At 47.4% G+C, this 21,786-nt stretch overlaps 1 protein-coding gene across 1 annotated transcript in view; it reads right to left on the reverse strand.

The window, feature by feature from the left end:
- The window catches only part of CACNG2 (calcium voltage-gated channel auxiliary subunit gamma 2), a 116,920-nt gene extending 102,784 nt beyond the window's left edge, over window positions 1-14,136 (reverse strand). The window contains exon 1 of the mRNA XM_081591434.1: window positions 13,926-14,136. Coding sequence (XP_081447560.1) covers window positions 13,926-14,136 — 211 coding nt within the window. The remainder of the gene's footprint in view (window positions 1-13,925) is intronic.
- Between the last annotated feature and the right edge of the window lie 7,650 nt (window positions 14,137-21,786).

The following is a 21,786-nucleotide window of genomic DNA, read 5'->3' on the forward strand; positions in this document are numbered from 1 at the left end:
GGAATACTGCTCTAGACCCAGTAGTGTAGCAGTCCCCAAACATTTTGGCACCAGGGACCGGTTTCGTGGAAAGCAATTTTTCCATGGACTGGGGTTGGGGAGGATGGTCCATGTGCATTACATTTATTGTGGACTTTATTTTGTTATTATTACATCAGCTCCACCTCAGACGATCAGGCATTAGATCCTAGAGTTTGGGGACCCCTGCAGTAGTGCTCTGTTCTCTCCTTGACCTTACTCTTTGGGAGGCAGCCTCAGGTGATTTCATTTCCTTCATCTGCCTTGTGCCTTTCTCTTCTGTTCTACTTGGCAAACTCCTACTCATCCTCCAAAACCCACTGCAGAGGGTACTTCCTTAGGAACCCTTCCAGATCTCGGCAAACAGAGTTGTTCTTTTGTCTGGCCCTCACACAGGCCTTCCTAGTGCCTGAGCTCACTGGTAATGGTCTCAGTACCTGCTTGTCTCTTCTGATCTTCAGAGAAGGGGTATGTTTTCTGTCAACCAACCATCCTTAACTAAGCACCTAGTAGGTGCTGGGTGCTGATCTGATTCCTGGGGCTATGGCAGAAAATAGGACAGGAAAAGATTCTGGCTTCACAGAACTTACATTCTGATTGGGAAAGAAGTAACATACACTGTAGAGAAATTCAGAAAACATGAAATGAAGAAAGAGAGACTGGGAAGTGGATGGATGCTGTCAGCCAGGGGGAATCCGGGCAGACCACTCCCCATAGAAGCTGACTTGTTTCTGTGCCCCACAGATTAGCACAGAGCCTGACATGCCTAACATTCAAAAACTGTCAGATCGGATCAGATCTGAGCATTCTCCCAGATCAAACTGCATGTCTTTAAGTTCATGTCCCTTCCCAGCAATAGCTAGACCATCTTTTTCATACCAAGAAACTTGTGACGTTCCTCCCTTCCCTACGAAGTCTTCTGGGCTAAAAATTTAAAGCAGAGAATCTCCCATCCTCCAGCAACACCCCCACTACCCCTCTCTCCTTAGCCAGCGTGGACCACGGGACTGTCTCCCCAGCGCCTGCCGTTTAGTTATTGAATAAAGCACACCACGTGGTTGTTACACGGGGTGCATTTTCCGAACTGGGGTCAAGGTCAGAAAATGTCAGCCTCTGAAACAGAAGCTCCAAGGGTGGTGTGAACTGGGTGAACGTCTCTTTTTTTAAGCAACAACTTCTCCTAGAGATGCTGAGTAAAGAGGAGTAGATGAGGCTCGCCTTCCATCCAAGTTTTATCAGCAAGTCCTGCTCGGGAATGTTGGGTGTTTATGCATTTATTTCCGGATGCAGGCTTTATTCACTCTGTTAGCTGCTATACCCAGCCTAGGCTGGTGGTGTTTTGTGTAGTTTTCGGAAGACAAAGACTCCGCCTGTAATTTGCCATTGGCAGAGAGGAGCGTTTACAAACTTGGATGCCTACAGAGGCCAGAGGAGGGCCAAAGCAGCCCAGTAGCCTCAGAAGATACTCGGGAGCAGCGGGGACTTTGGGGAACCACAGAGAACCTGCCACACCTGAAGCGACATCAGTTGCCCTGCTCCTGCTGGTTGATGCCAAGCAGGAAGGGGGCCCAGGGTAGCAAAACTCTTTTTGTTTTCCTCAAGGGAGGCCAAAGACAGGTGTTTTTTTTTTTTTTAATAGGAAATGTCTTGATTTGTAGAACATTTTGAGGGCCAAACACAACTCATTTGCAAGTCACTCTTTGCAACTGTTGGTATCATCAATAATAAACACCCTAGTGATAACAGCATCTGGCGTTTATTGAGTGTTTACTATGTGCCAGCACCCTGTTAAGCACTTTGCATGGAGCATCTTACTAAAATTTCACAACCAGCCCAAGAGTGAGATACAATTTTCCCCGCTTAGACACAAAAAAACTGACTTAGAGAAGGGACATTCCTTGTTCAAGGTCACACAGAACTGATAAGTGACAAGGTTGGGATTTGAACCCAGGCTGTCAGATGCGAGAACTGACACAAACTCCAGGCCTGGCTACAACATAATGCTGATAATGTTCATTATGATGATGCTGAGGGAAAGCTGAGATTCAGCACATATCAAAATCTAGCACCTACTATGTGCCAGGCCCTGGAAGCACAGATGTGGAATCAGTCTACCCAAAATTAAAGGTATCACCTTCTTCCTGGGGCAAATGTCTCCTGTTTGCCCCATCTCAGTGAAGGTCACTCACTGTCACACTTTACTCAACACAAGTGACAGTCCTGGGTCCTGTGGATCCTCTGATGTCTGCTCCCTTGCTCGACAGCCCCCCTGCCCACCCCTGCCCTCCCCACCTGAGGTCACCTGCCTCATCACTTGCTGGGCTGTTCAACCATCTCCTTTCTGGACTCCCTGCTCCATTGTCCTCTTCTTCCCATTTTTACATCACACAACTTCCTGAGCCATCCTCCTAAAATGCACATCTAATTATATCATTCCCTTGGGAAAATTCTCCTCTTTGACCTCTTTGCAAGTGAACCATCCCTTCATGATGTGGTCTTTGTCTAAAGTCAAACCTCAGTATTAATACCTTCCCCTACCTCCCCTCCCACACTTGTTCCTCCAGCAATACTAGAACCTTTGTGTGGTTCCCCGAACAACCCATGTCCTCTCACATCTCTTCCTGAAACAATCTCTCCACTCCTGGGTGTTCTTGCTTGGGTCCTCCAATCCCCCACTGGGGCATAAGCCCCTTGAAGGCAGGGGCAGTATCTGATCACTTTTGCATAGGAGGGTAACTGACACACAGCCGTGACTGAGTACATTTTGTTGAAGAAATGGACATGAGGACTCATGGTCTGGAGGTGGAGGCAGAAATGGAAACAGGCAACAGAAAAGATGGAAGATGCTGCATCGGAGACATGCAGAGATGCCTAAGAAGGAAAGAGGGAGGGAGTGTGAACCAGGTGGGAGCAGGGTGGGAGGTGGCAGAGCTAAGCCCTGAAGGAAGACAAGTGGGATATGGTTGGAAATGGCCCGCTAGGCAGAGGGGCGGAGAGAAACAATATTTGTATGCCTTCACGTCCTCCCCCTCCATGAACTAGAAAGGGGGATGTCTATGCATTTTGAGGCATCCTTCTGTACTCTAAACAGTGGGAAAACCTGGCAGGCCCTCCACTTCTCCCCACTCTGCCCCAGGTAATAAGCATATGCTAATTTAAGCTTCAAAGTTTTGAACACTTCATCATGCATGAATTACAAATAGCAATTTCTGTTTAGCCTTGTCTTCAACTTCTCAAAGTAATTTATTTACAGATTTGGGGGACAGGGGGAAATTATAAATATAGTTAGTGTAATAGAAGGCTGTGCACAGGTTTTTGGATTGGACAGGTTTGGGTTGGACTCCCAGCTCTGCCTCTTGCTGTGTGACCTTGGATAAGTCACTTAAATTCACTGATTCTCTTAAGATGGGGATAGTGGATATCATAGCACATATCTTCAGAACTGTGAAGATTAAATAAGAGCAACCCTGGGAAACATCTAAACAGTGCTTGGCACACAGGAAGCATTCAAGGAGTGATTAGTTATTATTATTGTTATTATTAGTGAGAAAATGATGCCAGAGAGTTGTTTTTCAGGATTACTTTCTTTGCAAAATACTTTGGAGGAAAATTGAGGAAGAGAGGTCTCAGCTTTAGGGAAAATTCAAGAAGGATAAAGAATAAGACTTGTGCAGACAGAGATAACAGTTTGAGGGGAAAATGTGGCAGAAAAGAAGGAATGATCCTTTATGCACGGAAAGTGAAAGAAGAGAGAATAGGGCAAAACTGAGATAAAGAAAGGTCTAGGGATCAACAATAGCTGGTCACCAGTGAGTTTTGCCTAATGGCAAGGTCAGAGAGAGAGACTGGTGCTGGGGTATGCAAACTGCACAGTGGATGGTTGGCAAACAAGGTGCTGATTCCCCATTCAATGAGGCCACAGCAAGAGTGCACCTGTGATCTCATACCTAATCCATGTCATTCTTGTTAGCAGCTGGAAGACTACCCAAGGTCAAGGAAGTTTAGGGAAGAGTGAATAAATAATAGTGTCCATAAGGAGAAAGGGGAGGCAGCTCCTCTGAGGCCAACTCAGTGCTGCTAAGTTGGTACCTCTGAGCCAGGCGATAAACATATGAGGATTTGGACTGAGAGAAAAGGTGATAGCTGCCCAGGAGGGAACAGGCTCGAGGTGGCTTATCAGCTTCCCAAAGCTTTGTGGCAGAGCTGTGGCCCCGAAGGTGTTCTGAAAGCATCCCAGGTTGCAGGGTGTGTGGGAATCCCCTGCCTGTTCTCAAGGGCCTTTCAGCAAAACCTCAGAGAGATGACTATCAAGAGGAGGAGTCAAGAGGAGTTTTTTAAGAGTTCACCTCCCTCCCCTGTGGCCTTCCCTGGTGGCACAGTGGTAAAGAATCTGCCTGCCAATGCAGGGACACAGGTTCAATTCCTGGGTTGGGGAAGATCCCCTGGAGTAGAACGTGGCAACCCACTCCAGTATTCTTGCCTGGGAAATTCCATGGACGGAGGAACCTCGTGGGCTACAATCCATGGGGTCACAAAGAGCTGGAAGGACTGAGTGTGTGTGTGCACACACACACACACACACACACCCTCCCCTGATGGGAGGTCCCTGAGGGTAGGCATTGTTGCCTTAATCATTCACTCAACATTTAGCTCCTAAACACTCTTTGTGCCAAGGCTGACACACCCCCTGCCCTCACATTGCTCACAGGCTTCTAGAGGGACACAGAGCGTAAGCAAGTAAATGCTAAAAAGAAAAGTCAATGTTAAGATGCTGAAGAAGGGAATACAATCAGGTAACAGGATGGTGGGCTACCTTAGATGGGATGGTCAGGAAGACTCCCCCTGAAGGAGAAGGTGATGTTGATCAGAGACTTTTTGCATCCCTGTCGCCCCAGGGCCCAGCCCAGTAAAGGCATGTGCTGCGGGGAAGGCAGGGCCTTGAAGCACCTTGATTGTATTCAACACATCATTTACAATCTTCTCCCTGCCCCCTTTCTCTCTGTTCACTACAGCTAGCTTAGGGCAAGTCACCTGGTCTCTGCCAAGACCTCCTGCTGTGCTTGCCCTTCTCAGTTAAATTTCACCACCTCCACTGGACTTGGATCCCATCCATTAGGGTCACAACAACCAGCGATCTCATGAAAGAGCAAAGCCACCTGTGACCATCCCTCACTTACCATCTCTCTGGGTCCCCTTTCCTTCCATGAAGAAACACAAACTATTCCACGAGAGCCATTTCTGTCTCTGTGGGGTCCCATCTCCTCTGCCCCCGCCCCCAACTCCCCAGTCCCAGCCTTCTATGCTCCAGCCACACAGGACCGTTGGCCTGGCCACTCAAGTGTCTGTGCTTCCGCACTTGCCGTTTCTTCTGTCTGAGGTACGCTTCCTCTCCCCAGCTGGCACATTCCCATGCATCCTTCTGAACCCTGTCATCCCTAGATCCCCTCCTCCTCAGTCTCTGTGCTCCCAGAATGCCCTGAGCTTAGGCTTCATGCTGCTTTGTCATCATTATCTGTTCACTGGTCTGTCTACTCTTCTAGATTAGAAGTTCCTTGAGGGCAGGTGGTGCTATTGCCTCTGTCCTAGCTACTCACACAGCACCTGGCAAGGACTCAGGGAGCAGTTGTAGAGCAGAGGTCAACAATCACCCTTTTCCTTGTCAAAAAATGTGCTCGTAAGATTACACACTTCTCCAAGCTGCTTCCTGAGTCACGGGACAGACACGAAGGGCACTGGAGAAATCCCTTGGGCTCTCCCCGCATTTCTCTGTGCCAGCAAGACAGCCATACCATCTTCCTTTGATTCCAAGGCACATATTTTAAATTTTAAGGTTTCTGAAATTAGAGTGTGTTTTACAGCTGATGTTATATTGAATCTGTTTTCCCCTGCCCTGAAAGTTGTTTAAGTAGCTAGTTCAGTCTTTATAACCAATGGCATCAGAACTGGGAGCCCTTTATACCCCCAGGAGAAAGGACCAGGGTCCTGGTGAGGGCAGAGAGCTCACTGGCGATCCCACGAGGGCTGACATGCATTCCTTGGCCTTGGGGAGCACAGTTCACATCTTTCTAGTCTAATTCCTATTTTCAAAAAGTCTGGAGGATTTAACTGAGCCTCATTCCAATTCCAGCTCAAATCCTCGATGATCCTAACTGATTGTTAGAGACGTCTCAGAGAAACTCAGGGAATCTCTCTGAGTTTGTGGGAGGGCGATAAGCTGAGGCAGCAGGATATGTCACATGTCTTGTGTGAAGCGGAGTCATTTTGTAAGATGCCCATTCTTTGGGATCTCCTGGTGGGACTTGCCCATAGGGTCCTGAGGGGAGGAGGTGGGTCTTGTTCACTTCTGAATCCCTGTGTCTACTGCAGGATTGGCACCTACCATCAACACCTCCACTAAGCATATTTTGAATTTCTTTGATTGGAGTTGAATCAATCTATTTCTTCCCTTCTCTGGGCTGTCGTAAGTTTTCAGGCCAAAGAGACCACCACACTCAGATCTGGGTGGGATTGGGAAAGTGAAGAAAGTGAAAGTCGCTCAGTCGTGTCTGACTCTTTGCGACCCCATGGACTATACAGTCCATGGGATTCTCCAGCCCAGAATACTGGAGTAGGTAGCCGTTCCCTTCTCCAGGGGATCTTCTCAACCCAGGGACTGTACCCAGGTCTCCCACATCACAGGCAGATTCTTTACCAGTTGAGCCACAAGGGAAGCCACATTGGGAAGAGCATGACAAAGAGAAGGGAATGGCGCTATAATCCTCACAACCTTAGGGCAGGCATCATCAGCTCCCTTAGATAGACGGGGTGAAGGAGGTACCGACAGAATTAACTAGCTCAAGGTCACACAGCTTTTAAACAGGAAGCCAAAAGTCAAAGAGCAAAACTCTTTAACGAGACTAGCTAGGCTCCGCACTGTTGGGTCCTCCTTCTGCCCTCCCCCACTCCATCCGCACCATCACCACCCCCATCCCATGTCCATCTGGACCCTCCAGCCACCCTGGCCTCCTTCCAGCACTTGCCCTTTCTCTCCCTCAGTGGTCTATGCACTTGCTGCCCTCCAACCTGAAATGTTTATTCCTCCTCTCTTCACCCAGTGATGCATCCTTCAGACAGCCATTTACATCTCACTTCCTCAGGGGAGCCTTCTCTGACTAGATCTATCTTCATGTCATAAACTCACAGTCTCATGTGACTCCCCTTGAGAGCACTATCATAGTTGTAAAATACATACATATAAGAGACACAGGTTCTATCCCTGGGTTGGGAAGATCCCCTGAAGGAAGGCACGACAATCAACTCCACTATTCTTGCCTGGAGAATCCCACGGACAGAAGAGCCTGGTGGGCTACAGTTTATAGAGTTGCAAAGAGGCAGACACAGCTGAAGTGACTTAGCATACACATGCATATATATGTATGTATATATATATATATACATATTCGGGAGAGTCTTTGAAGTAGCATCTGTCTCTTCCAGAAGGCTCTGAGGGCAATGACCCTGAAGGGAGCTGCTGCCCACCATGACCCCAACCCTTGACCCAGCACCTGGTAAGTTGCAGGGACTCATCAAAGATTTAACCAATAAAATAAATAAATGAAGGAATTGCTTAATTTGTCACTATAAACTAACCTGGAAACTTAAAACACGTATTTCATCTGAATTTGGGAGGGATTTTTTTTATATTCCAGTCTAAAAGTGACCATTGAATTTTGAACTATTTAACAATCTCCTGCATTATCAGTCTGAGTACATATAGCCTCCTCCCCCACTGATCTGAAAGCTAAAACTCATGGGAAGCTCTCCCCAAGGACCTGTGTGACCTACGCTCTGGATGATGAACAGAGAGGAAAGTGTGGCCAGTGTCTATTTAGAAGATGTTTGCCTCCCCAGCACTTCCTCCTCAGGCATTTATTTTCTCTCCAAACACTTTCTTTTTTATTATCTGTCTTTGTTATTGCCCCTTGTGTGTTGAAACTCTCTCCCACTCCCTCTCCTTCCCTCTCTCCCCCTTCTTTCTGTGTTGACTTTATTATTATTTTTCAGAATGTCAAAAAAAAAAAAAAAAAAGAGATGTTTCAGCCACCATCGCCACTAGCGTGCAATTTAAAGAACAGTCCTTTGATGATGGGAAGTGACAACCGTTCCTCAATGCTCACCCTGTAGCAGGCAGTGGTGGCTTCTTCATTTGCCAACTAAGATAGGTTGATGTCTCGTGCTATCATACTCGCTGTGGTTACAGCAACAGGCAGGACAAAGATCCCTGCCCTCGTGGGGCTGACAGTCTAATGGTGCAGATAGTATGAGTAGTATGAGCAAGTAGTATGAGTAAATTTCATAGTGTGCTAGAAGGTGGGACATAATCTGTCAAAAAAGTAAAATAAAACAGAGCCAGTAGTACAATGTATGAGATTGTTGACTGTAATTTTATACCAGGTGGTCAGGAAAGAAGGTGACAGACATACGTGGGCTTCATTCCAACCAGCTACCCTGTGAGAAGGCTGTTAGACTTCCTATTTGTGGAAAGGGAAACTGAGGCTTGGAGAGGTAAAATGACTTGCTTCAAATTGCACAGCTCAGAAGGCTGTAGCACTTGAAGTGAACCCAGGTCTGTGTGGCTGCAAAATTGTGTCAACTGCATCACACACCACAAAGCTGCCTCTGAAAACTTCCGTCACTTCAGGGGACATAAATTTGCTACTTTCTAAAAAATGCTGGCCAACATAAAACCCATGGAGAGTTTACACTGAGACATTTCCAAAATAAAAGGGTGAAACCAAAGAAGCATGTGATGGGTCCAGCCTGAAGTTCAGTGTTGCATCTCCTCGGTCTCGTGGGAGTGAGGGGATTAAGACAGAGCTGTCACCTTGTAAGGTGTGGGCAGCCGGAAGGAGTAGCATGTCAGGGAGTCAGCAGGTCAGAACTCCGGTGTCCTGACATGGTTGGGTCGGGTGCTCCCAATGAGGATACTCAGTGGGATGCAGACAGAATAGAATCAGCTGCTGGTAATGAATGTGAACACAAGGCCACAGAGGCCAGGGTCTGTGCATGGAGCTCTCTGGAGTTTCCAGGATGAAAACAAGAGGCCTGGATTCAAGTTCTGGCTCTGCCTGTGTGGTGCGGTGTTACACCTGGCACCTGTAAAGTGACGGCAGGAGGGCAGTGTGAATGGGCTCGGATTTGCAGGACTGGTTCCTCAGTAAAGGAGTCAGGCTTGTCTTATAAGGCAAGAAGGGCTAGGAATGTGGGACCTGCCTCTATGGAAAACTGCCTATCAGAACCTAAGAGCTTGGGCAAAGTTCTTGAGGTCTGGGGAACTGGGTGGAGCAATTTGATAAAGAATTCTGGGGAAGGTTTTGGGGAAGCTACATAGGGATGGTCTCTGATGCCTGCTCTCTGCCCAAAGTGTCTGTTCTGGTGAGTATTAGGATCAAACTAGGCTTTCACATACTTTAAACAGAAGAGGGAAGAACATCAATGGGTAATTTTTTTCTTCCCTGTAGAGACTGAGTGTACTGACAATTTTTCTTTAGCTAATTAGGAGCTGTGGAATCCAATGACTGACTCCTTTTGAATGTTCTTATTTTACAACAATGAATTCATGACTCCTTATTATTCTTTTAAAAAAAGAAATCCCATGACCTATATGGGAAAAAAATCTGAAGAAGACTGGATATATGTGTATGTATAACTGAATCACTTTGCTGTGTACCTGAAACTAACAGAGCATTGTAAATCAACTACACTTCAGTATTACATAAAAATTAAATAAAAAAGAATTCTAGGAAGAGCAAACAAATCGTTCTGGTTTCCTCACCCCTTTTCCTCTCTTCCTCTCTCTCTCAATAACTTGCCACATGTTCTTATGATTTTTGAATTAATTTCAATAATTTTAAGAATTTCTGCATCACTCCATTGATACACATTTTTACTGTACCAACTGTGCGCAAAGTACCTAGAAGGTCAAAATATCTTGGGAATTATGGAGTGATATGTACACAGTATGTAGGCCCATTAGTAACTTCTAAACTCAACTCTTCCACCCATAAAGGCAAAAGTGTCCAAGAAAGGCAGCTGACATTCCTAAAATAAAAGAGATATACTTTCCTTCTGTGGAACAAGAGAGCCGTGGCTGAACCCAGTGTGGGGCACTCACTACCTTGCAGGCCAAGCAAACGGTATGAAATTACAAACTTGGAAAAAATAGTTCAAGAAAACCCAGAGACTTCTTACACAGAGAGAATGGGGATGTAGAATGGACGGCAGAGCCCCTGTGAGTAAGCAGCTTGAGGAGGAGAAGAGAAGAAGAGAAGCTCAGAAATTCAGCAGAGGGACCCGAGCAGTCTGGATGGAGAGAAAGATTACTGCTCTGCCTCACAGCAAGGAAAAGGGTGAGAGAGGGAGTGGGAAGGAAGGGGGCATTTCTATTAGGACCACACTGTACTGCTGCTGGCTCCTCCTCTGCAGGGCTGGGAATCCTCTGGGGGAGACATGGAGCCCAGATAGAGAGGAGAAAAGTACAGGAGGGAGCAAACACAAAGAGTGAATTTCTTGCTGCCCCTGGAGACGATGATTCCTTTTGGTGACAACAGAGGTTAATATCCTGAGCAGCAAGTCACCGCGTGGCCCAGAGACAGCATGCTTGAAACAAGCTGTTTTAGTGTCCTGTTGTAGATTTTATTGAACTCTTCTCTGAAAGGGCCAATTCATCTCTCCATTTGGAGGCTCTTAAAGCAGCTTTCTTGAAAAGTTCAAGAACTTCTCAGACGGACCTGCACCCCCCATGCCCTCAAATCTCAGTAAGGACACTAGCCTGCCAAGGGTCTCAAGTTCATACACAGAGACACTCCTGCTGCTCACTCTGCAGAGGGAGAGAAGAAAGGCTGTGATTTTCTCGATTCCTCTCCCCTTCCTGCTGTGTTGGCCCCTAACAGGTGGTCCTGTCCCCTTCTCATGCCTCAACAGACAAATTCATTTCAAAAACAGTGACGGAGGCAGGAAACATTTTCTGATTCTTATTTTCACCAAGAAGTGAACAGAAAAAAATCATCTCTTGGGACAAAAAGCTGCAACGTACACCAGGTAGCCAAAGAGACCAGAAGAAGACAGGAGGCGGGTTTTTACCTGGAGTCATTAGCATCATCTTGGGGAGAAGACTAGCAATCTGTTCACAACTTTTTGGTATGAGTAGGAAACACAACAAAGGGGTGATGGGAAATCTTTTCTGAAAGTACAGTTTCTCACCAAAAACAGAGGTTGGGGAAACCAGACAACTTGGTTTCCATAAAGGCTGATCCTATTGGAATGCTCAAAATAGCAAGCACAGGAATGCCCCACAAGAACCATCTATGCCAACCTGCAGAAATAAGTGCACTTATAATCTTTGGAAAGCAGTGCAGCTTTTGAGAATATGTGTCTTTAACACCTTCAAACCACATCCGAAGTGGCCAAGGCCCAGCTTCTTAAGTGGGGGCAGTGTCTCAGGCCTATAAAACCCCATATGGACAAAGGTTTTGGAAAATTAAAGGCCAGGTTGAACTGGAGCCCTGAGTACCAACCCTTCCTGCCTGGGCTACAAGTGGAAAAGGAACAGCAATCCCCAAGCAACTGGGCCCAGCCCCCAACCTGCCACTGTCTGGAGCCCTCAATCCTGGGGAGAAGAGCAGAACCCAGGGCTTCTGGGAGCATCACACAATCCTTGGGACGTGTTGCAATACTAACCCTTTTAGGGATGAGCCTGGGAGCGAGGTGGGGGTGCAGCTTGGAGAGAAAGTTGAAGGAGGTGGGCAGCACATTTGAGGATGTGGACACCAAACAGATGGAATTTGAATGAAAATACTTAAGCCTTTTAACACACAGTGGTCCAAAGCCACGTCTAGTCCTCTTCCCTTACGGGAATTAGAAAATGTTTAAAAGATCATAGTATTATTTTCAAACAAAACCCCAATAAAGTATATTTATTCCAAGTCACCAATGTCTGGGAACAGTTCTCCTAAAACTATATCCTGTCTTTAATCTCTTGGCTGTATATCTTCATCCATCTAACTAAAATCCAAGGAAGGCAAATTGCTTCTATGATCGTTTCCCTAAAGCAACCCTCATTCACTTTGCTTTTCTTCTCTTTCGGAATTAAAGTCTGCCATAAATGTTTAATTAAATGGAATTCCTTCCACTGTTAATGACTAGCTGCATGAAAGGCTCTTCATTTTTTAAAGGAGGGGTGTGTTTAAAACAGTGCCTATTAATTTCCCGATATTGATTCTCTGGCTGGGGAAGAGCATATAGTATTCAGCATAGAGCTCCTCTGCAGACTACGTTCAAGGCAGCGGTTTGGATTGAGAAAGGGCACCAAATGCAGTATGCGTCAAATAGACCATCGCTCAATGAAGTCACTTAGCTATTCAAAACATGTTCAGCCATCACTCAACCGTTTGCACCAAGATTGTTGGGAGGGGGGCATGGAATTGTGCTCTTTCCCCAGGCATAATCATTTCCCAAAGAGCAGCTTTTGCTCAGTTTGGGTTAGACTCTGGGGCCACATCAGTTCTCTTCTTCTTAGTCCATTTCCCTCTCTTATCCCCTGTCTCCTGGCTTCAACTCCCTGCACCACCATCCCATGTTGAGCTTAACAAACAATCCTGCAGTCCCTGCTTCCCGACGCTACTCAAACAGCCTCCGTATTGGTTCATATCAGAAGCAAAGCACATCAGCTTTTCTTTCCACCCAGAAACATGTTTCTCTCTGTGTATGTCTTTCTACGGGTGGCTGTAGTTTATACACACAGACACAGATAGCCACTCATATGCAGCCCCTTATATTAAAGTCTGTTGCTAAATGCAGGTTGTATGACCTGCAGGAGTTTCCTGCCCCCTTCCCTGTGTTTATTAATGTGTCTCAGAAGCACATGCTTTCATCTGTACCCCGATCTCCCAGCCTTCCCTCTGTGGGACCGCTTTGCCCACAGCACATACTCAGGCACACATGTCCCAATGACCCTGCAAGATCAAGGTAAACAGCTGACACCACCACCCCCCCACAGCTCCCTCTTGTCCCCCCACAACCTCCCCATGCTCTCGCCTCCCTCCTGGCCTCCCTGCACAATGTCTGATTCCCAAGCTGGCTGCAATGCTGACTCTACACGCTTCTGGATAACAGACATGTCACTCTGCGTGGAAGTGAATTGGTTCTCAGCCTAACCTGCAAGTGAATTGCTGTTTATTAGAACTTGGATTGTTTCCTGTGAGAGACGTATGTATTTTTAGACTTTGTAAACGTTAAAACACACATACACACGCAGCCAGTCGCCTCGAACGATATGTGTGGCTCATAGACATTACGAAATTCTCTTGAACTCAGCTTGCGATCCTGGAATAATTAGGATTTACCAAATAAGGTTTCTTAGAAACAACAGATTTTTCCAAAAAAAGGAAATTTGCAGATGATGATGTGTCTTGGACTTTTGGGGAGTAAGGGGAGGAGGAGGGGAAAGGAAGAACATTTTGGAATTCTTCATTACGAAAAGAAGAGCAATGTTGAGAGAGGTAACTGTTTTTTTTTATCCCCTCATAGATGGGCATACTACATCAAAAGGCAAATCCTAATGATTCCAAAGCAGGTGGAGCACATTTGACTTTTTAAAAACAATCTCTTGTTGTTGTTTTCATCATATCATAGATTATTCCAATGAAGAAGGTTGAGGGAAGGTGGGGTGGAGGCTGGAGAGTTGAGTATGGTTTTAGCTTATTGATTTTCTGTCCTCTGAAACTCACCCAACCAGCCTTGATCTGTGGTGGAAGGAGTGAAGTAAGAAAATGGTGGAATGTAAAGGGGACTTATCTGGAGGCGGGTGGGGAAGGGGGAGTGAGAAGGGGAGGGGTGTGGGGAGGGGGAGGAGATGGGAAATCAAATACCTTCTAGGCAGCAGGTTCTCCATAATCCAGAATGGGTCATAACTTCCTCGTTCTTTTTGCTGGTTTCATTCTCACTGACACTTTTGGTCTTGCAAACCCCTCTGGAGTAGAGCCAATAGTCGGTTCCCACAGCAATGGTCATCAGACTGAAGGCAGCGAAAGCACCAACCGTGGTTAAAAGCATTTGAACACCTCGATCAAACAGCCCCATAATTCTTCATTATATAAACACCCAACCGACTTCGGGTTCTCAGGAGAGTGTGTGTGAAGGTGCGAGTACTAAAGCAAAAAATAAAAATAATTCCACTACTAATATAATGGATATATGTGTGAACAGAGGATGTGGAGAGATGTAAAAAAAGGGAGGTAAGAAAAGCTCACGGAAAAGAGTGTAAATTATAAAGATCACACGGGAAGAGAGGCTTGCCTTTTGAGATCAGAAACTGTTCCAGTTGCAGTGATTAAAAAAAAAAAAAAGGAAAAAATAAAAAGACACCCCCCACCCCCCCAAGTGAGATGCCTTAATCTCTTTTCCTAAAATTCTGGTCTCCAGTTTCCATATGTGATAGCTAATTTGGAGATGGCTTCCACAGTGAACCAGGGAACAGCCGCATTCTCAACACAATCTCTCATGGTCGGGACCTAGACAGTTAGAGATTGTAAAAGCCGAGATGCAACCTTCCGTCTTCGCTCTCGGCTCTGCGGCCTGCGCCATGAAAATCCTTTGCTTCGCCAGTTCTCTTCCTTGGGGGGTCTCGGGAGCTTTCGTTTCAGACCAGACTTCCCAGTATTCTGTAAGCCCTTGATCTCAGCTGAACAGGTGCGGGGGTCTCGCCTTCCATGGTTTTGCCCCGGCAGCGGCAGCGGCAGCAGCAGGGCGGGCAGGCGCGGCGGCGGCGGCGGCGGCAGGACGAGCAGCGGCGGCGGTTATTGTTGTTGGTGGCGGTGGTAGTGTTGGCGAAGTGGGGGAGGGAGGGGGTTTCTCCTGGAGAATCGAGGCGGGTTTCCCTCCCCCTATCTGCAAAGCTCCTGGAAACAGAGGAGCCGGCGTCTTGCTGCAGGATGGGCCGCCCGCCTGCCCCCCCACCCCACTCCCGGCCGGCTCGGCCCCCGGAGGAGGCGCTCCCACCTACTGCATTACCGGGTGGTGCTGAACTGGACAGCTCCTTGCGCCGCCCGCTTCGCGCGCTCCCCGGCTCCCAGGGCGGCCCGCCAGCAGAGGGGCACGGGCCGGAATCCTCCCTGCCCTCGGGGGCAGCAAGGCCGGGGCAGAGCGGGGGCTGCCTTTTCCTCTTTTCACCCCTCTCCCAAAATCCTGAAACGAGCGCTCTCCTGGGCTCCCGGAGCGTAGAGAAGGCGTAGCTAGAGATAGCTCTGCTCCCTCTCCCTCTCTCTCTCTCACACTCTCTCCCTTTCCCTCCCCCCTCGGTGTTTCTTCCAGCTCAGCCTCCTTCTCATTCCATCTCTACGTGCCCAGAGCTTCAAATACAATCCTCCCATCACAATCAGAGGGGCACAAAACTTCAACCAGCCGGTTCTTTGGAAGCCCTGAAAATATAACCTGGATGGGTAATTACAAACACGGTCTCTATGTGTTTTTTAAATCGTCGCTTGCACTTTGCCGTTTGGGGGATCTGTTTTGTTTTGTTAGCTGTGTCTCCTTTTGGTCGTTTCTCTTTCTTTTCTGTCTCTTTCTGGCTAACAGGGGATGTGCAGTGCGCTGTGTGTGTCTCTTTGTAGTTTTCTGTAGAAATCCTGAATCTTGCTCCTACAAGCAGACATTTTGGAAAGAATATTCATGGAAACGAGTGCAAAAGGGTGACTGGCTGCTGGAGCTTGGGCAACGATTTTCATCTCAGGGATAAATATGTTCGCAGGGGAAATGGGTGAAATGTGAGTCCTTCTGCGTTTCCCATGTCATTCGTAAACTGTGTGGAAAGAGATAAAATCTCCCTGCTGTGAATACGGAAACACATTATAACTCTTCCCTTTTCCTCAGCAGAACGGTTATCTTGGGTTAATTACAGCATCATCTCTTGTTTCTATATGTGCAAGTTTTCCTTAATGTGACCCCTGGAAAAAGAAGCTCATCAGATTCCTGCTGGCAGTGATTATGTTTCTCTGATCAGTTTCCTAGTTAGGGGAGGGAGAGCACATGAGGCATGATGTAGATGCAGTTTTAATTTGTTGGGGGAGGAGCCTAGAGAGAGTTGTGCCTGCCTCTGATGGGTCAGTGGGGTTAGAGATGTTTCCATTTCATAGCTCACCCAATTCTCTACTTTGTTTTCTGTTCTTCCATTTTTGTCTGGAGATAATTTGCTTGACAATTTCTCAGTGATCTGGTGATTATCAAAGAGTATACAAAAGATGACTGAACTCAAAACAGACTTTCTTGGGTACTGTCTAATGTTTTTCCATTTGCCCAGCATTGTTCGGCAGATATGGCCAGTACTGTAGAGGTGGGGGGCAGTATAGAAAAACTACCTGTTTCTCCATCCTCCATAAAACGTCCTTCTCTCACTCTCTCTTCCCTTCTCAGAAGGAAAGGACTCCTATGATGGGTAGTCACTGGGCTCCTGTCACCTTGAAGAGGGTCCTGGTGTCTGGAGAACAGGACCAAGATTTCAGCTACCTCTGCTAAGATACCTTTAGGGTATAGCCTGAGCTACTTTTTAGAACTGAGGATTCTCCATTTGGTTTCTTGCCCTTGGGTTGGGGATGGGAATTGGGACGAGAGAGGCACTGGTATGCTGACCTCACTCAGCAGGGAGTCTAGCAAGTTCAGCCAGTGGTTCAAGTGAGTGATTTCCTTGGCTCCCTTCCTTGAGGAAAAAGTGAGGGGCAAGTAGGAAATCCTCTTCAACAGGCTAGGCCTTTTGAGGGGAGTGGAGGGAGGTGTGGGTGTAGCCACAGGAAACTGAGAGGCTTGCTATCACTTACTCCCCTCATCTTGGTTGCCTTTGATCTGTCTAAGAAGTCCCTTCAAACTGGAGATAGACCCTCCTTCTTACCACTTCCCCATTCCTTTCAGATCAACCCTTGAATCTTTTGCTCAAACAGAATTAGTAACAGAGGCTCAAAAGCTTCTGTTTATCCACAGAAGGAGCTAACATCTTAGCCACTGACAGTGGCTGCAGCTTTAGAAACATTTGATTAATCTTCTAGCCAGATAATCATTGAGTCGGGAGGTGAAAGAGGGGACAGAACAGCTTTAGGTTGATGGTGTGGAGGGAACAGACACTTCTGGAGACAGAACACCCCCTGGGAGCAACGCTAGCCTCTGCTACTTGGTAACTGCACGATCCAAACAAGTCGGCTTCCTAGAGCCTCAGTTTTACCATATGTGAAATGAGCACATTAAGTTGTTCCCAGTTACAGCTGCCACCCTGCTCAGATTCTACCATCCCATTTGTAAAACTTTATTTAGTGCCTGTGTCAGCTCTCCCACTGACCTGTCAACACTTTGAGGTCAAAAGCTGTGTCTTGTTCCCCATCATATCTTTGGCATCTAGTGCAGGGCTTGATACTTAATAGATACTTGATAAATAAAGGCTAAGTGATACCAGTGAGTTTTAAACGATGTACCTGATCATTAGTAGGCATTCAATAAATGTGGCTTGACTCTCATTTCTCTTCCCCCCAATTTACATCCAGATTGGTCTCCAGCTTCTTCTTCCATCTAACTCATGTACCACTCCCCTCCCTGCTCCCCCTAACTTAGTTCTAGTCTGGAGGTCCCTTCTGCAGACAAGGCAAGGCTACCCAGGAAGAACTGGCTTGGTGCAAACCCTGGTAGATGCTTTGGATCCACCAGGCACACACACTTAGCAGCTGCTGAATGGATGCTCTTGGGGAGCAGCTTTGTAAGCCTGCAGTTGGTGACTTGGTGAGGGCTTAGAGGAAATTAGCTGAAATGCCACAGGCCTATTTTGAGCTCCTTCTTTGATGGAGTGGAAATAACATGGGATTTGGGCACAGCAGACCTGGCCTTGAAGCACAAGGCTGCTATTTCCTCATTGTGTGACCTTGGGCAGGCATTTAACCTCTCTGGAAATCTCTCTTCATCTGTCAGGGAGGACCACTGGCAGGGGCCTTACAGTGTGGTTGTTAGTGTTATGTGTAAATAGCATGATGATAGCCAACATGCCAGGCACTGATCTAAGCTGAGGCCCACAACAATCTTATGATAAAGGAACCATTTTATAGATGAGGAACCTGAGTCACATAATGGTTTAAGCATTTAGCCTGAGGTTGTGAGTGACAGTGGCAGAGCTGAGAGTCTAACCTAGTACCAAGCAAAGAGCCTAGATCTTAACTTCTGTGTCTTGACTCAAGATATAAGCTTTCTGAATAAGGATATCACACCAAGGCTATTTGCTTCTCAACTACAGATTTGGCAAAGATTTAAGGGAGTAACTTCTAGGTGCCAGGTGTTTACACTCAAATTCTCACACTTGCCATTCCAACAACCCTGCAGATGCCTATCACTATCTTATCTTATAGGTGAGGAAACAGAAAGTCAGAAAGGTCGTAAGTCAAGTCCCAAGGTCACATATCAAGTTAAGTGGAAGAGCAGAGATTTGAACATTTCGCACTGCTTCAAATTCTACTAGATCCAAGTGCCACAGTTACTCATTTGTTCATCTATTCATTCAACAAATCACGTACCTACTATGTGTCAGGTGTGTATAGTAGATTTCCTAGACAAGTTGAGTAGGACAGACATGATGCCTTCCTCCAAGTACCTGAAGACAAGCAGGAGGAGCAGACAGGGGAGGAAGAGCCACACTGAAGGGAAGAGAAAGTTAGGTGAGGGATGCTGTGGGGCCATGGAGCAGGGAGACTAAACCCAACCTAGCGGGTGCAGGACATCCTCCTGGGAGGACAGGATTTTTAAACTAAGATTAACTCAGAGTCAGCTAGGCTGAGATGGGAGTGGGAGGGTGCAGGGGAGCTGAGAAGAGGAAGGGCATTCCAGACTGAGGAAACAGCATATGCCAAGGTGCAGAAGTGTGTGCAGGTGGGAAAAGAGGATTGGCCAGTCTTAGGGGAAAGATGCTGAGTGATTTAAAGACCATGATGGGGAATGTTTTAGGCTAAGAGCCTGGAGGCCATGGAAGGTTGGCTGAAGCATAAGAAGCCACCCTGAGGAGGCTGGTGGGGTAGGAAGTGTGAGAAGCAAACCTGGAAGCAGGCAGACAGCAGGGCAACTATTGCTGGGATCCAAGCGAGAAATGATGGTGGCCTGGACCAGGAAGTGGCAATGGGGACAAAAAGAAATGAGGGTTTGGGGGGTGTTTGGGAGAAAACTGATGAATATTGGCGTGCATGACTAAGATGCGTTACTTTGAGGAAAAAGCAGGTTGGAGCTTGTGGGGGCTGTGGAAAGCAGGGGAGATTGAGAATTCTGCTTTGGTCACGTGCAGTTTTGCTTCATGCTACCGCCTCTTCACTCCTGCTCCCGTTTTATCTCTTCTCAGCATGTGAATGAATTAATCAGGAATGGAGATCATTCATTCAATTACATTCTACCTTCACTAGAACGAAGCCTCACAAAAGCAGGAATTTCAGTCTGCTGCATTCTCCTTGTATTGCTATTTCCAACACTTAGAACAGTGCCTAGCACAGAGCAGCCGTCTTATAAAAACAACTTACTTTTTTTCACGTGCCTGCTCTGTACCAGACAATGTGCTGAAGTGCTAGGGAGGCAGATGAGATGAAAATACCCAAATCAGGGAGACTGTCAATCAGACAGTGAATTTCCAAGGCAGTGTGACCCAGGCCCCGGAATACTGAGGGTGTCTGGTACTCTCTCCTATGTGTGCTGTCAGCTCCTAATGCTTCTGCTCTTGGGCACTTCTCTCTGGGTTTGGAATTTCTGTTTAAGGATTGGCACATAGTGGGTTCACAGTACGTATTTGATAAATGAATGAACAAAAAGGAGACATGTGCTATGGGCTTCCCAGGTTGTGCTAGTGGTAAAGAACCCGCCTGCCAGTGCAGGAGACAAGAAACCCAGGATTGATCCCTAGGTCAGGAAGAACCCCTGGAGGAGGGCATGGCCACCCGCTCCAGTATTCTTGACTGGAGAATCCCATGGACAGAGGAGCCTGGCGGGCTACAGTCCACAGGGTTGCACAGAGTTGACACAACTGAAGCAACTTAGCAGGTACGTGCTGTGAAAGCCCAGGGCGAGAATGCATTTATTTCTGTCTTGTAGTGTCCCAGGAGGCTTTGGTGACAAGCTCATGGTCGAAGGCCAGGAGAAAAGGTCACAGGTGGTCAAGGAATTGAGGAGGGTGTTACAAGCAAGGGAATAGGATATGCAAGTGCAGAGACCTGAAGGAAGATCAGGAATCCCAAGGAGGCTGGGATGACTGATGGGGATGGACAGGGAGACAGGGGTGAGTCCAGAGAGATGCTGTGCGTAGGGTGCTGAGCCATCTGTGGGAATCACTGTCCTCACCTGGCAGGGGCCATGAAGTGGGAAGAGAACAGGCCATGGAGTCAGATGGACCTGGGTTTGAATCTCAACTTTTGCTGTGTGACCTTGTGACCTCGGGTTGTTATTTAACCCCTTCCTCTGTGCTTCTTCATCTGTAAATGGGGTGATAGATGCCTCATTTGTTCCCTCCTGGAGTTCTTTGCACTTGCTGCTCCCTCTGTTGGATGCTGTCCTCCCTGAAGGCTGGACCCCTAGCTCATCATTCAGGTCTTAGCTGAAATATCACCCCCAGAGAGGCACTGCTGGTCACATAATTTAAAATGTCACTCTATATGACATTGACCTGCTTTGTTTTCATCACCGTGCTTATTACAACTTGACATTCTCTTGTTTATTATCTGAAATCTCTCCCCTACCCACTCTCCCTCCTGGGATGTCAGAGCACACATGTCTCATTCATTGCAGTATCCCCAATGCCTAGAGGGCCTGGAATATTGTAGGTGCTCAGTGAATGGTTTTTGAATGAATGAATAAGGTTAGGGTCATGGGGTTTCCTTGGTGGCTCAGATGGTAAAGAATCTGCCTGCAGTTCGAAAGACTAGGATTTGATCCCTGGATCAGGAAGATCCCCTAGAGAAGAGAATGGCAACCTGCTCCAGTACTCTTGCCTGGAAAGTCCCATGGACAGAGGACCCTGGTGGGCTGCAGTCGATGGGGTGGCAAAGAGTTGGACATGACCGAATAACTAACACTTTCATGGGGATTAAATAACATATAAGCATTTGGCAAATAGTAGGGGCAGGTCTCTGAAAGCCCCTGGCACTTGGCAGGTGGGGGTGGGGTGAAGAGGCAGCTGGGAAAGGTGAAAGTGGCCCCTGAGATGCTGAGGGAGGAACGGGAGTGGACGGAGGGTGAGGCAGTACCAGAGTCAGGCCTGGCAGGCAGGCACTGGCCTCGTTTCCCATGCTGTGCCTCCTGGGCCTCCTCTGCTCTCTTGACCTCACATCCAGCCCACTGTGGACCACCAGAAGCTTCCAGTCCACCTAGCTGTTTAGCCCCAGGTTGGAGCATCAGCAGCAGAGAGGCTCTGATGGGGCTGTCAGGCTCTGGGACTGGGAGGAAAGGAGATGCTAAGAGACGTGGCAGGTTTTACTCCTTGCAGAGCAGAGAGGAGCCAAAAAAGCCTCAGGGCTCCTCCAGTGTCTGCTGCCAGAGGGGCTGGGAGAGTGGGGCAGAGATGCATGGCGAGTTCTGAACCTGGTGAGAACCAGAAGCTGAAAATCCATGTATAGAGGTGCCCACGACAAGAATTTCCACAGAGAATTAGCTTTCTCAGGGAGACTCCAACCCCAGTTTGAGCTCTGAATCAGTCTGATGCTTCTTCCTCCACTCCCCACCTCTAGGGCAGGTGTAAGG

The sequence above is a fragment of the Giraffa tippelskirchi genome, chromosome 4 (genome assembly GCF_054371585.1).
Source record: "Giraffa tippelskirchi isolate mGirTip1 chromosome 4, T2T-mGirTip1v1.2.pri, whole genome shotgun sequence".
Taxonomy (NCBI): domain Eukaryota; kingdom Metazoa; phylum Chordata; class Mammalia; order Artiodactyla; family Giraffidae; genus Giraffa; species Giraffa tippelskirchi.